At 43.8% G+C, this 12,700-nt stretch overlaps 1 protein-coding gene across 3 annotated transcripts in view; it reads right to left on the bottom strand.

The window, feature by feature from the left end:
• Positions 1-3,023: 3,023 nt before the first annotated feature.
• Positions 3,024-12,700, bottom strand: part of slc16a4 (solute carrier family 16 member 4) — a 145,832-nt gene continuing 136,155 nt past the window's right edge. For all 3 annotated transcript variants that reach the window (XM_038819820.1, XM_038819817.1, XM_038819819.1), the window contains exon 10: positions 3,024-5,845. In XM_038819820.1, coding sequence (XP_038675748.1) covers positions 5,592-5,845 — 254 coding nt within the window. In that variant the 3' untranslated portion in view covers positions 3,024-5,591. The remainder of the gene's footprint in view (positions 5,846-12,700) is intronic.

A 12,700-nucleotide genomic window follows, 5' to 3' on the forward strand; every position in this document is an offset into this window, starting at 1 on the left:
GGGGGCACGGGTGCTGGGGGAGGGGAGGGGGCACGGGTGCTGGGGGAGGGGAGGGGGCACTGGTGCTGGGGAGGGGAGGGGGCACGGGTGGGGGAGGGGAGGGGGCACGGGTGCGGGGGGAGGGGAGGGGGCACGGGTGTGAGGGGGAAGGGGAGGGGGGCCGGGTGCTAAGGGGAGGGGGCAGGGGCTGGGGGGAAGGAGGGGCACGGGTGCTGGGGGGGGAAGGGGAGGGGGCACGGGGTGCTGGGGGAGGGTTGGGGGGCACGGGTGCTGGGGGGAAGGGGAGGGGGCACGGGTGCTGGGGGGGAAGGGGAGGGGGCACGGGTGCTAGGGGAGGGGGGGGGTGGGGAGCACGGGTGCTGGGGGAGGGGAGGAAGAGTGGCTGTGTGGGCGTGTGTGGGGCGGGGATGGATATGAGTGGGGTGGGGGGGGCGGGTGTGTGGGTGGCGGGGGATGGATACGAGTGGGGTGCTTGCTGTGGGTAGGCAGAGCGTATGTGTGGAGGGGTGTGTTTTTGGCGGGGAGGGTGTGGGCGGTGGTATGTGTGTGGGGGGGGGTTCTGCGAATGTGTGTATGCGAGAGTGTGCATGTGTCGGGGGGTGTATGTCTGTGTGGGGGGGGGGTGGTAGCTGTCATTTGCATGCACAGCTGCATGGCTGCCTAGCCGGCTCTGCGGTAATGGCGTTGCATAACCGACCCCCACCCCCCCCCCCCCCCCCCCCCCCCCCCCCCCCCCCCCCCACCCACCCCACCCACTACTGGCTTTGGCCAAAGCCCCCCGGCCAGCGGCATGACTGTTGGCCAAGTATGGCAGTGCTGGGGCTGTTCGTACGCTGTCGCTTCTCTCTCTCTCACTCTCTCTCTCTCTCTCTCTCTCTATCTCAGCAGCCACCACGTCAGGTTCACAATGTTTGAGAGTACATGTGGATCGCGCATCAGGAACTCGGCCCATTGGAGGTGGAGAATCGTGGGTGGGCCCATCAATGATATGTAAACGGTGATTAGAGTCCGCGTGGCGTGTTTCGCATTTGAGGTGACAGAGCACCGTGATTCGGCGTCAAACCGGTCCCCGCTGCAAATTTGGCATCGGGAGCTGTTCTCCGCCTGATCGCGATTTCGGCGCCGTCTAACGGAGAATCATGCCCCTTATTTTTAAACTGTGCCCTGCAAGCTCTTGTCTCTCCACAAGGGGCAGTATCCTTCCAGTATCCACCCTGTCAGGCCCCCTCAGTATGTTTAATAAGATCACCCCTCATTCTTTTAAACTCTACTGCATATAGGTCCAACTTTTCCTTCTTAGACATCCCCTTTATCCCTAGAATCAGTCAAGTAAATCTCTGAACTGTTTCAAATGTAATATTATCCTTTCTTAAGTAAGGAGACCAAAATTGTACACAGTACTGATAATAATCTTTATTAGTGTCACAAGTAGGCTTACATTAACACCACAAGTGAAGTTACTGTAAAAATCACTTAGTCGCCACACTCCGACTCCTGTTCGGGTATACTGAGGGAGAATCCAGAATGTCCAATTCACCTAACCAGCTCGTCTTTCGGGATTTGTGGGAGGAAACCCACGCAGACACGGCGAGAAGTCCGCACAGACACTGACCCAAGGAATCGAACCTGGGTCCCTGGCGCTGTGACGCAACACTGCTAACGTGCTGTATTTCAGATATGGTCTCACCAATGTCCTGTAGAATTGTAGCAAAACCTCCCTACTTTTATTGCTAAGGGAATGGAATACAAACATTCAATTTGTCTATTTCTCTGGTACCAGTTTTCCAATTACTAGATATATTGAATTTAATTTCATAACCCACCCTGGTGAGGTTTGAACTCCTTCCTCAGTGTTTGCCTGTTCACTACCCTAACCACTAGGCTACTGACACCCACTTCGTTGCCATAGCTGTTGAGGGAATGGCCGCTGTTCTTTTGGGTGAGACTCACCTCCCTGTTCAAGGTGTTTAAAGATGGGCCTCTTGGTGAGTCTCGTAATTGGTAACTGAAATCCAATGTACAGATCCTGAGCACAACAGCTTTCTGAATTCTTCTCTTCCTTTCTTAATCTTCCTAGACAGAGTCTTGTGACCAACCCAACTAAACCGAAGCGAAGCTAGAATTCCAAGAATGTTTGCAAAGAATGCCATCAAACATATCTGCTGATAGAGCGGCATGGTGGTGCAGTGGTTTGCACTGCTGCCTCACGGCGCCAAAGACCTGGGTGGGATCCCCGCCCCGAGTAACCGGCCATGTGGAGGTTGCACATTCTCCCCAGTGTCTGCATGCGTCTCATCCTCGCAACACAAAGATGAGCAGGGTAGGTGGATTAGCCATGCTAAATTGTCCCTTAATTGCAATTGGGTACTTTAAATTAAAAAAAAAAGAATTAATGCTGACAAAATGACAGTAATGGTATCTTGGCAATAGCCGAGGAATCATTGCTGATGCTACTAAATGCCTCAAAGTGTGCAGCTGTTGGAATCCATTCACTTGTCATGTTGAGGGTTAAGCTCTTATTACAGGCTGACTTTCAGCTGCCATAAATATTTCCAGTTTGCATCTGACTATTTGACAACATTTTAAAAATAATCCCAATGGGAAGTATTTTACATGGTACTCTTGAGATTTCCTGAGAGATGATGGGGGGCCCCCGCCAGATTCAAAATATGAGGAAAAACTAGTTACAAAGATCTATCTAGTTTGTGTTGCACAGGAATGTTTGCTCAAGCTTTACTTAGAAATTTGATGAAGAAAATCCTGACCACGTAGAATATTGAGAAAGCATAACGAGGAACCAATCGAGGTAAGTGCATCTTACCATGTCTACGTGAGTGATAACTCGGAACAAGAACGTAATCTTCAATCTATCCTGGGGTTTCCTTTACAACTTTGTGGAGGATGGCATCCATGAAGTACTTCAATGAATACAAAATTTGTTTCATTGTCTTTATTTTGCAATCCGCTTTTATTGAATGATCAGAACCATATATTTTGCCAATAACCCAGAACTGACGCACTGCTCAAGAAAAGATGAATTTTATTAAATTTTTTTATATACAATAAAATCTATAATGAGCCGTTTCCACAGTTTAAGTATGGATCCTTTGGGCAGAGAAGTAAACATGGCTGATTGCTATTATTTTGGGATAGATTTAATGGGAAATAAATGTTCTGCTTTTGAAACTGTCTCCAAGAAAGGGAGAAATTAGCTGTCATCCTCGATAACTTCAGTACTTATTTGTAATGGATTTATATTTTGATATGTATGTTTATTTCAGGAATTACATTTTGTAGAGATGGCTGTCATCGTATTAGATTGGTCACCTATCAGTTTGGGATCCAGTGTTTGAACCCAGACTCGGGACTGAAAGTCCTCTTGCTCTGCGATGGGGAATGAGTTTGGATTATTTCAATCTAATGTCTTGTTGATGATGGCATGACATTGTCCCAAACTCATTCTGCACCCAGCCAAAGGAAGGCTGTGTCAGGAAGGCCACACTGATGCAGTTGGAATGCTTGGCTAAGGTCAGAATGTAATTTATCTATGCTCGTGTCATCTCTAATCCCCATTCCAAAGGTTGGTTTGCTGATCACACCCGATACACATTGCACATTCCTGTCATCCATAATCTGTGCCACATGCCCCTAGACCATGTCCATATCCCACTCGTTCCCAGCCCCCTGTACAATGATCTTCAGAATCTTTATTCTGCAGGGTGGCACGTGGTGAAGTGGTTAGCACTGTAGCCTATGGCACTGAGAACCCAGGTTCGAAACCCAGCCCTGGGTCATGTCCGTGTGGAGTTTGCACATTCTCCCGTGTCTGCGTGGGTTTCACACCCACAACCCAAAGATGTGCAGGTTAGGTGGATTGGCCCCTTAATTAAAAAAAGAAATAATTGGGTACTCTTAAATTTAGATTAAAAATAAGAATCTTTATTCTGATTTTCAGGTTTGGCCGCTACCAAACCTTTGCTGCCTGAATCCTATTCCAAGCCTATTAGTCCTCTAGTAGCTTCCTTTGCATCCTCCTCTGGTGGCAGTTTTTGACCAACTTGATCTTATCCCCTCAATCCCTGTGATGTTTTCTCCCTGCCTTTACAAACCTAATTGCCTTCCTCCTGCTTAGTAACTGGAAGCACTGAAATGTCTGTTAAGGATGATGTATAAATGCATCTTTCTAACTCTGTGTCTGTGTGGTAATTGACTTTGGAAGAACCTTTGGGTGCTTGAAATGGGGAGAAAAACTACTTAAAGACTTTATAACAGCAGTGGCTACTGGCAGCAGCTGGATCACAAGCAGACATGGTAAGTACAGTATGAATTGATTACAGGTTCTGTGTTGGATGCCGTCATCACACTTTTTCTTGCAGTAAATTAACAACAAAAAAGAGGTACTTCCAAAAAAAAAAACTTGGTTTAGGGTAACTCTTTGGCAAAGTGAATCCTCTACCAGTATCCCAGCCTTGCTGCCTGGCCTGTTTGTGAGACATTTGGACAAAATTCAGCAGATGGAGGTGTTTTTTACAATAAAAACAGAAAATGCTGGAAAAACTCAGCAGGCCTGGCAGCAACGTGGAGAGAAAAACAGTCAAAGCTTTGAGTCTGTGTGACTTCTTAAGAGTGGAGGTGTTTTAATGCTGCAAACTGGTGGTGAATATTTAAATTCTAGGGTAATCGGTAAAAAGCCCTCCTATCCTAAGCCTGAATCCTGGGACCATTCCTGATGAAGATTCTTTTTTTTTTAAAGTAAATTTAGAGTACCCATTTTTTTTTTCCGAATTAAGGGGCAATTTAGCATGGCCAATTCAACTACCCTGCACATCTTTTCGAGTTGTGGGGGTGAGACCCAGGCAAACACGGGTAGAATGTGCAAATTCCACGTGGACAGTGACCTGGGGCCAGGATCAAACCCGGGTCCTCGGTGCCAAGAGGCAGCAGTGCTAACTACTGCGTCACCGTGCCACCCTCCTGATGAAGATTCTTAATAATGGGTACCAACTAGAAAATGATTTTTGTTTGTGGTAGGGTTGACGGGGAGAGAAGTTGGGGTGCTTATTGGGAAATTGGAGTCCCTGCCTCTGGTCAGGAAAGCTGCCTGAAATGGATTTATGGCTCAATTTAGCACCTCCTGAGCACAGCAGAAAACCAGAAGTGACATAGTTTGACCCAAATTTGCAGCCTCACTTGGAGAAGTATGGGCGATGTGGGAAATTAAATAAATGCATTGGTGCTGTTCGCTCTGAGCCAGGTTGAAGGACACTGTGAGTGTTGGAGGTTTCCTGTTTGTAATTCAGGCACTTCCTGAACTTCATATCAACAACAAACACCGGCACTTCCTGGACTTCATATCAACAATAAACACAATGTTAAAACTTGTTCCAATCCCAGCACTGATATTCCTAGCCCTCTGCCCAAATATATTCACAAATATAATTTTAAGTGGATTGTATTGAAATAAAAAAGTACAATCTTTAAATCCTGGCTCTTGTATATCTATAAAATAAGGTGACTCTAAAATAAGGTGACTCCTTCCCAGTGTGTGTATCAGAGAATACAAATCCTTGTTGGGTAGATCACAGTCTCCTTTATACAGAGCTGATGTGTTCTAGCTTCTCAGTCCTAATATCAGATGGGATGATACGTTGCCCATTCTGAGACTCGGCTCTACAAGCCACATTTGTGATTGTTTCCATCTTCACTGTCTGATTCTCTGCTTGCTTTCTTGCCTTGTATCTTCGTGCTGTGGGCTCCAGAAATAGAGAAATAGAAGACAGCAGGTAGCACACACCAGCCAGGTAGAAAGAACAGACATATGTCTGCGTGTAGTCATATAGCCAACCTGCAAAATTTGCAAGAGATGTTCAGTTGACGAGTTTATTTCACATTGTATTATTTCAATGCTGTGATCACAGCTTCCACTTAACAGGAACTTTTAAATATCATTATGGAAAGGGCATTAAAGCTATGGAATGGGGTATGAAACCATATGAGGAGCTGCTTTGGAAACTTAAGACTATTGCTATAAAACCTGAGAAGTTTACAATTTGTAAAGTTTTGATGGAGTGAATAGAAAAAACAGGAGTTGAATTTAGATCAGCGATGAGATGGTCATTGATTTCAAATGGTCACAGAGTCAGGATAAAGACAGGAGAAAGTTATTTATGCTGATTGATCTCAGAATAATGATTTGGAACAGGGTATGGTTAAGAATAAGTATGTTACATCATTGGGAAGAAATGGAATTAGTCTTGTTTTGACAAGGGGAAATGGGGAATAAGCAAGGCAGTAGCATTGAAACAGATCATTGGGGAAGAGCACCGGCTAATGAATTATGACTTTGGATTGAACCAGGACTATGAGAGGAGAGAGTGGAAATCATTTGGGATTGATAAGAGGGCTAGGGGAAGAGTGGGTAAGTGGGATTACTTCATGATTGATTCAGGGATATGGAAGCAGGTAATGAGATTAATTTTGGAGACTGTGATGGTGCATTCTGACATAAGCAGTGTTGCTACTCACCCAGTCAGTTTATTATGTATATGAATGAGCTGTTGGGCAGTTGACACCAGAGGGCAGATGTTACACATGAGCAAACCTGATAGACAGCGATTTGGCCATTTAGATTGATTGTTGGAAAATACTTGTTCCAGCATAAAACCAACCCTATGATCATTCATTTTTGTTTCATTTTACAATGACATTCTTGGGGGAAAAGAATATTTATAGTTTGTGGTAGGCTATATTAGGGGTATTGCGGTACATAGGTGGGATGTACCTTATACTGTAGTATGAGTGGTAGAACCTGCCTGCTGGTTCCGCCCAGCAGGCAGAGCATAAGAGTCTGTGTTTCACCCACAGTAGTCATTCTGTACCGGAGCTGCTGGGGTAACTAGTTACTCATTAAAGCCTTCAATTAGACTACAATCTCGCTTCAGTAGTGATTGATCATGCATCATAGTTCCATTCTTCAAACATTTTCATCAGCAGCATTGCAAAGATTCCGTATCAAGCCCTGATTTCTTTTCCTGCCACTTGAACACGCAATCCACATTTTGTCTGATTTTAGACATTAATGGCGCAAGGTGCTTGGAATCCTCCATTGTTCCCATTGACACAGGATCACAGAAACGCCCCATGCACTTACCTGAAATCCTGCAGTCCTTATTGGAACCCACGCTATAAACTGATGCCAGCCCCACATTTCAATGGCTCACTTGCTGGTTGACTGCAAACATCGCCAAACGCAACCTGGTAACTGACCCGAGTGGTAAAGTGCCAGGTTCCTCTGTGTTCCATGGAAAATATGGTATGATCCGAAGAAGATCTTGCCACTTGGTCCATAAGTGAAACATGAGAAACAGCTCAAGTTGTGACTGTGACCATCAGAATCAGACGATTACCCATATATTGAACTTCTGCCCTGAGAGATCCATTCTTGTGGCATCACAACCATTTAAACTGTGTTAGCTGAAGTTGTTAAATGGATTGTTAACCTAGATATCAAACTATAAAATAAAATATTCTTGGGTCCATTAAATTAACCAGCACCAATTCAAAAGGGCAAGTTATATTGGGGAAAATGTAATAATCGGAAGAAATAAAGATGCTTTAATGCTGGAAATTCAGTCGTTTTGTATGTATGGATTTTCTAAACGTTTTTGAGAACGCGTCACATTGAAAAATTCAAGATCAAGGCACATAGTGTTAAAAGAAGTGAACATCATAGGTAGGAAGTTGCTTAAAGGACAAATCAAACAGTTCATGCATGTTTTTCAGATTGGAGGAATGTGCTGGGAATTTCTTTTTAAGTAGAACTGCATTTGGGAAGGGCATAGCATCAACAGAATCGTTCACTGGGGAGGAGAGTGTTTGTGACCAGGACAGGTTAGGAATTCGGGCAGATAGATGTCAAGATATAAATTAATGCAGATAATTGACATACATGGGGCAACTGTTTGTGACAGAGGCAGGTTAAGAGATCGGGCAGATAGATTTCAAGATAAAAATTAATGCAGATAATTGACATACATGGGTGATACATGTGGGGAGGAAGAGTCAGGTGAAGGAATATTTGTTAGACGGTACAGCTGTAAAAGGAGGAGCAGAGCTACACAAATCTTTAAAAGTGAGAAGGAAGTTAATAAAGCTGTTTTTTAAAAAAAAAGTATGAAGGATCCCAGGTTTTATCAAAAGGTGTATCAAGTATAAAAGCAAAGAAGTTATGCAAAGCTCTTCATTCCAGGGATGATTCTTGTGAACCTCCTCTGGACCCTTTCCAAGGCCAGCACATCCGTCCTTAGATACGGGGCCCAGAACTGCTCACAATACTCCAAATGGGGTCTGACCAGAGCCTTGTATAGTCTCAGAAGTACATCCCTGGTCTTCTATTCTAGCCCTCTCGACATGAATCCAGTTGGCTCTTACTCTTCTAAACTCCAGTGGATGCAAGCCTAACCTGTCCAAATTTTCTTCTTACAACAATCCACTCATTCCTGGTATTCATCCAGTAAAACATCTCTGAACTGTTTCCAATGTATTTGTATCCTTCCTTAAATAAGGAGATTGGTACTGTACGCATTCGTCAATACTGTACACATTACTCCAGATGTGGTCTCACCAGTGGCCTGTACAACTGATGCATAACCTCCCTGATTTTTACATTCAATTCCCCTCGCAATAAACGGTAACATTGTATTAGATTTCCTAATTACTTGCTGGACCTGCATACTGACCTTTGTGATTCATGCACTTGGATACCCAAATCCCTCTGCACCTCAGAGCTCTGCAATCTTTCACCATTTAGATAATAAGCTTTTTCTTCTTCCAAAATGGATCATTTCACATTTTCCCGCATTATACTCCATTTGCCAGATCTTTGCCCGCTCATTTAATTTATCTATGTTCCTTGGCAGCGTCCTTATTGCCTCTTCACAACTTACTATTCTACCTATCTTTTATCATCAGCAAATTTAGCACCGATATCTTGGGTCCCTTCATCTAAATCATTTATATAATTTGTAAAAGGTTGGGACCCCAGCACAGATCCCCATGGCACATGACTAGTTACATCCTGCCATCCAAAAAAACCCACCCATTTATACTCCTCTGTTTCCTGTTAGCTAGCCAATCTTCTATCCATACCAATAAGTTACTCCCTACATATTGAGCTTTTAATAACTTTGAGGTGGCACCTTATGAAATGCCTTTCGGTAATCTAAGTGCAAGTACATCCACCGTTTGCTCTGTCCGCAGAACGTGTTATTCCTTCAAAGAACTCTTTTAAGAAAACAAAAGGTAGTTTTAAGGGATTTATATTTGTATTGGTAAACATTAGAAATAAGATACATTTAAGTGGGTTTAATTTAATGTTTCTGTGCCTAGAATTTTAAAAGCTTTCATTAGATTCATGCTGGACAAAGGTGTTTTATCTGTGGGGGTGGTTTCAATTCCAACTGTGAATCTGTTATGCTTGGAAAGGGCTACGGTGTGAAGAGTAAATAAACCAGCAGTCGTTGCTTAGCAACTAGGGCCTAGTAAGGTAGAGAAGCTTTTAAGTTTTAGTTTTGCTAATTTGATTGCAGTTGGAGATAGATAATGAAAGAGAAAGCAGCTCTCAGCTCTGCTCGAAGCAGTTGGGTTTAGAGGGCTAAAGAGGGAACATCTCTCAGCCTTGCTTGAATAAAAGCCATACTATGGAGTACTAGTTAAGAAAACAAATGCCGGGCAGCACGGTGGTGCATTGGTAGCACTACAGTTTCACGGCGCCGAGGTCCCAGGTTCGTTCCAGCTCTGGGTCACTGTCTGTGTGGAGTTTGCACTTTCTCCCCGTGTTTACGTGGATTTCGCCCCCACAGCCCAAAGATGTGCTCGGTAGGTGGATTGAACATGCTAAATTGCCCCTTAATTGGAAAAAATTAATTGGGTACTCTAAAAAAAATTTTAAAAGAAGAAAACAAATGTTGGAAATCTAAAGTCCAGTTAGTTAAGGAAACTGGAGAAATGATGAGAAGTTTCCAAGTAGTCTGGAGTTAACAGAATGGAGGAAACTAGGAACCAGAGCAGATTACTGTTCAGTAAAGCCACAAGAGTTGGAAAGGCATAGGAGAGGCCAGAAAGATACCTGCAGTAATGCGAAGGTTTGAGATAAATTACTACAGTTTGGGAGATATTATTTGAAATAATTGTGGAAATTGGTGGCTGGACCTCGCCATTTGTGTAAAAGCCTTTAAGACAAAAGCCATGAGACAAAAGAAAACTGAAGAGAAAGGTGTAAAACCTGAAAGCGAAACCTTGATGGAAGTAGCAGAGGGAAAGCATAATTTAAAAGAAGATTTGAAATTGTGACTTTTAAAAGTGGAAGCCAGAATTCGGTGAGTTAAGGTAATTCACAGCATAAGAATCATCTGGGGGGGATTTTGAGGAGAAATCCACAGACATTCACTTGGGTTCAGAGAGGAGTGTGTCTTACCACAGTCATCTTGTGTGTTTTAAAGGGACTTTGTGCTAATGAGACCATTGTAGCTTAAGATATACTTTGTAATCCGTGTTAATCTTAAAATATGTGTGTAATTGTTAAACTAAGCAGGGGGAGTAAAGGAAGATTGTATAACAATCTAATTTCTCATGTTTAATAAACTATTTTTCTTGTTAAAACTAATTAGTGGTCCTGTGACTCTGTTCTTCCATGTTTTATTAAAAAAAGGTTAGTGACTGTCTCTTGAGCCAGGGTTCCATTCTGGGATCTTCCCATCCAGTTATAGCACCAACTGGGATCCCAACAACTCCAATAAACTGGTTAAACATTTCTCTTTAACAAAACAATTTAAATGTCTGCCACTGAATCCCTGTTAACCTATCCCTTAGCCTAATTTGCCAGTTCACTTTAGCTGGCTCTACTTTCATGCCCTCGTCTTGGTACCACTCCTCTCTCAAACTGAGTGGGAAATGCAATCATATTTTGCAGGGGAATGGCCACAGGAGATTCCTGAACTGCTTGCCTAGCTCTCTTCTCTGCCTCGTGGTCACCCATTCCCTTCCTGCATGTGGAGTATGAGCCTGCGTGTGACCACCTCTCCATACATGCTATCCATGGTCCTTTCCACCTAGCGGATGCTCCACCGTGTCCCCAGCTACCACTCCAGCTCTGAAACCTGGGCTTCCAGGAGCTGCAGCTGGAGACCATTCGTGTGAGATTATTGATTATTCTTGCCTCATTGCACAATACAAATTCCGGTATAGTCTGTTCTCTGGCTCACTCTGGAGTTTAACTGTTCTAAGAAACTATCCCTAAAACACCCAATTAATTCCTCACCTAGGCTATCTTTTCCTGTTGATTTATCCAGTCTATGGCGATAAAAATCATCGCTGATTATTATTGTACCTGTTTGACACTTTTTCTTTTATATTCTACCCAACCATAGTTATTGTTAGGAGAGCTGTACGCCACTTCCACAAGTGACTTTTTGCCTCTATCATTTGTCATCTCTACCCAAACCATTTCTAAATCCTGCTGTTATGAACTTAAGTCATCCTTCTCTGTTGTGTCAATGCCATCATTAATTTAATAGAGCCCCCATCCACCTTTTCCTGGCGTCCTGTCCTTCAAAAATGTCATGTCCCCTTCAATTTTCAGGTCTCAATCTCTGTCGTCCTGTAGCCATGTCTCTGTAGTTGCTATCAGATCGTACTTATTTATTTCCATTTGCAACATCAGTTCATCTGTTTTATTTGAATGCTATGTGCATTCATTTACAGAGCCTTTAGTTTTGTCCTTTTATCATTTCTGTAACCACCAGCCTTACTTGCAGATGCACTCTGAACAATGTACTTTCTAGCCCTTTCCTGTCATGATCTATTTATAATTTCTCATCTTTCTCTCTCTTGTCTTGCCTCTACTCTTTGATTTACCACACATTCCAAAATTTGGTCTCTTTCTCTCTCCTCCCCTCCCCAACTATTTGGTTGAAAACATAACTAGGGAAGCAGAGAATGTGGCTCACTAGAACATCGATCCCAGCATGGTTCAGATTCCATTCCAACAGTACAGGTTCCACTTTGCCCAATACTGGTACCAGTGCCTCATGAACCAGAAACACTTCTCCAGCACCAGTCTTTGAGCCATGCATTCATTTCTCTTAATCAAATTGTCCTATGTCAATTTGCACATGAGGTTCTATTTAATTAGGTGCCTAGCTCCTCATATTGACTATGCAGAATCTCCTTCCTTATTCTATCTGGATCCTTCCTCTCCAACCCCGACCAGATGTCCTGAACGCTGGCACCAGGCAGACATTACAGCCACCTGGATTCTCGGTCTTTACTGGAGAGAACTGACTCAATCCCCATAACTATACTGTCCTCTGCAACACTACATCCCTTTTTGATCCGCTCACTTGAAGGGTTTCCTGTACCATAGTGCCATGGTCAGTCTATCCTGGAGTCCCCATATCCTCCAAACGAGCTGAAATCTCAAATCTGTTGGAGAAAGGCTCGGTCTCTTGCACTCCTGCCCTCTGGGTCCCTTCACGTGCCTCACCCACAGTCATGCTCTCCTGTCCCTAACCACCAAACAAATCCGAAGAACCTGCGCTAGGAGTGTGTCTGCCTCTTGGAACAAAGTATCCAGGTAACTTTCCCCATCCCTGATGCATCACAGTGTCTGCAGTTCAGCCTCCAGCTCGTTGACACTTAACCA

This window comes from Scyliorhinus canicula, chromosome 15, assembly GCF_902713615.1.
Source record: "Scyliorhinus canicula chromosome 15, sScyCan1.1, whole genome shotgun sequence".
Taxonomy (NCBI): domain Eukaryota; kingdom Metazoa; phylum Chordata; class Chondrichthyes; order Carcharhiniformes; family Scyliorhinidae; genus Scyliorhinus; species Scyliorhinus canicula.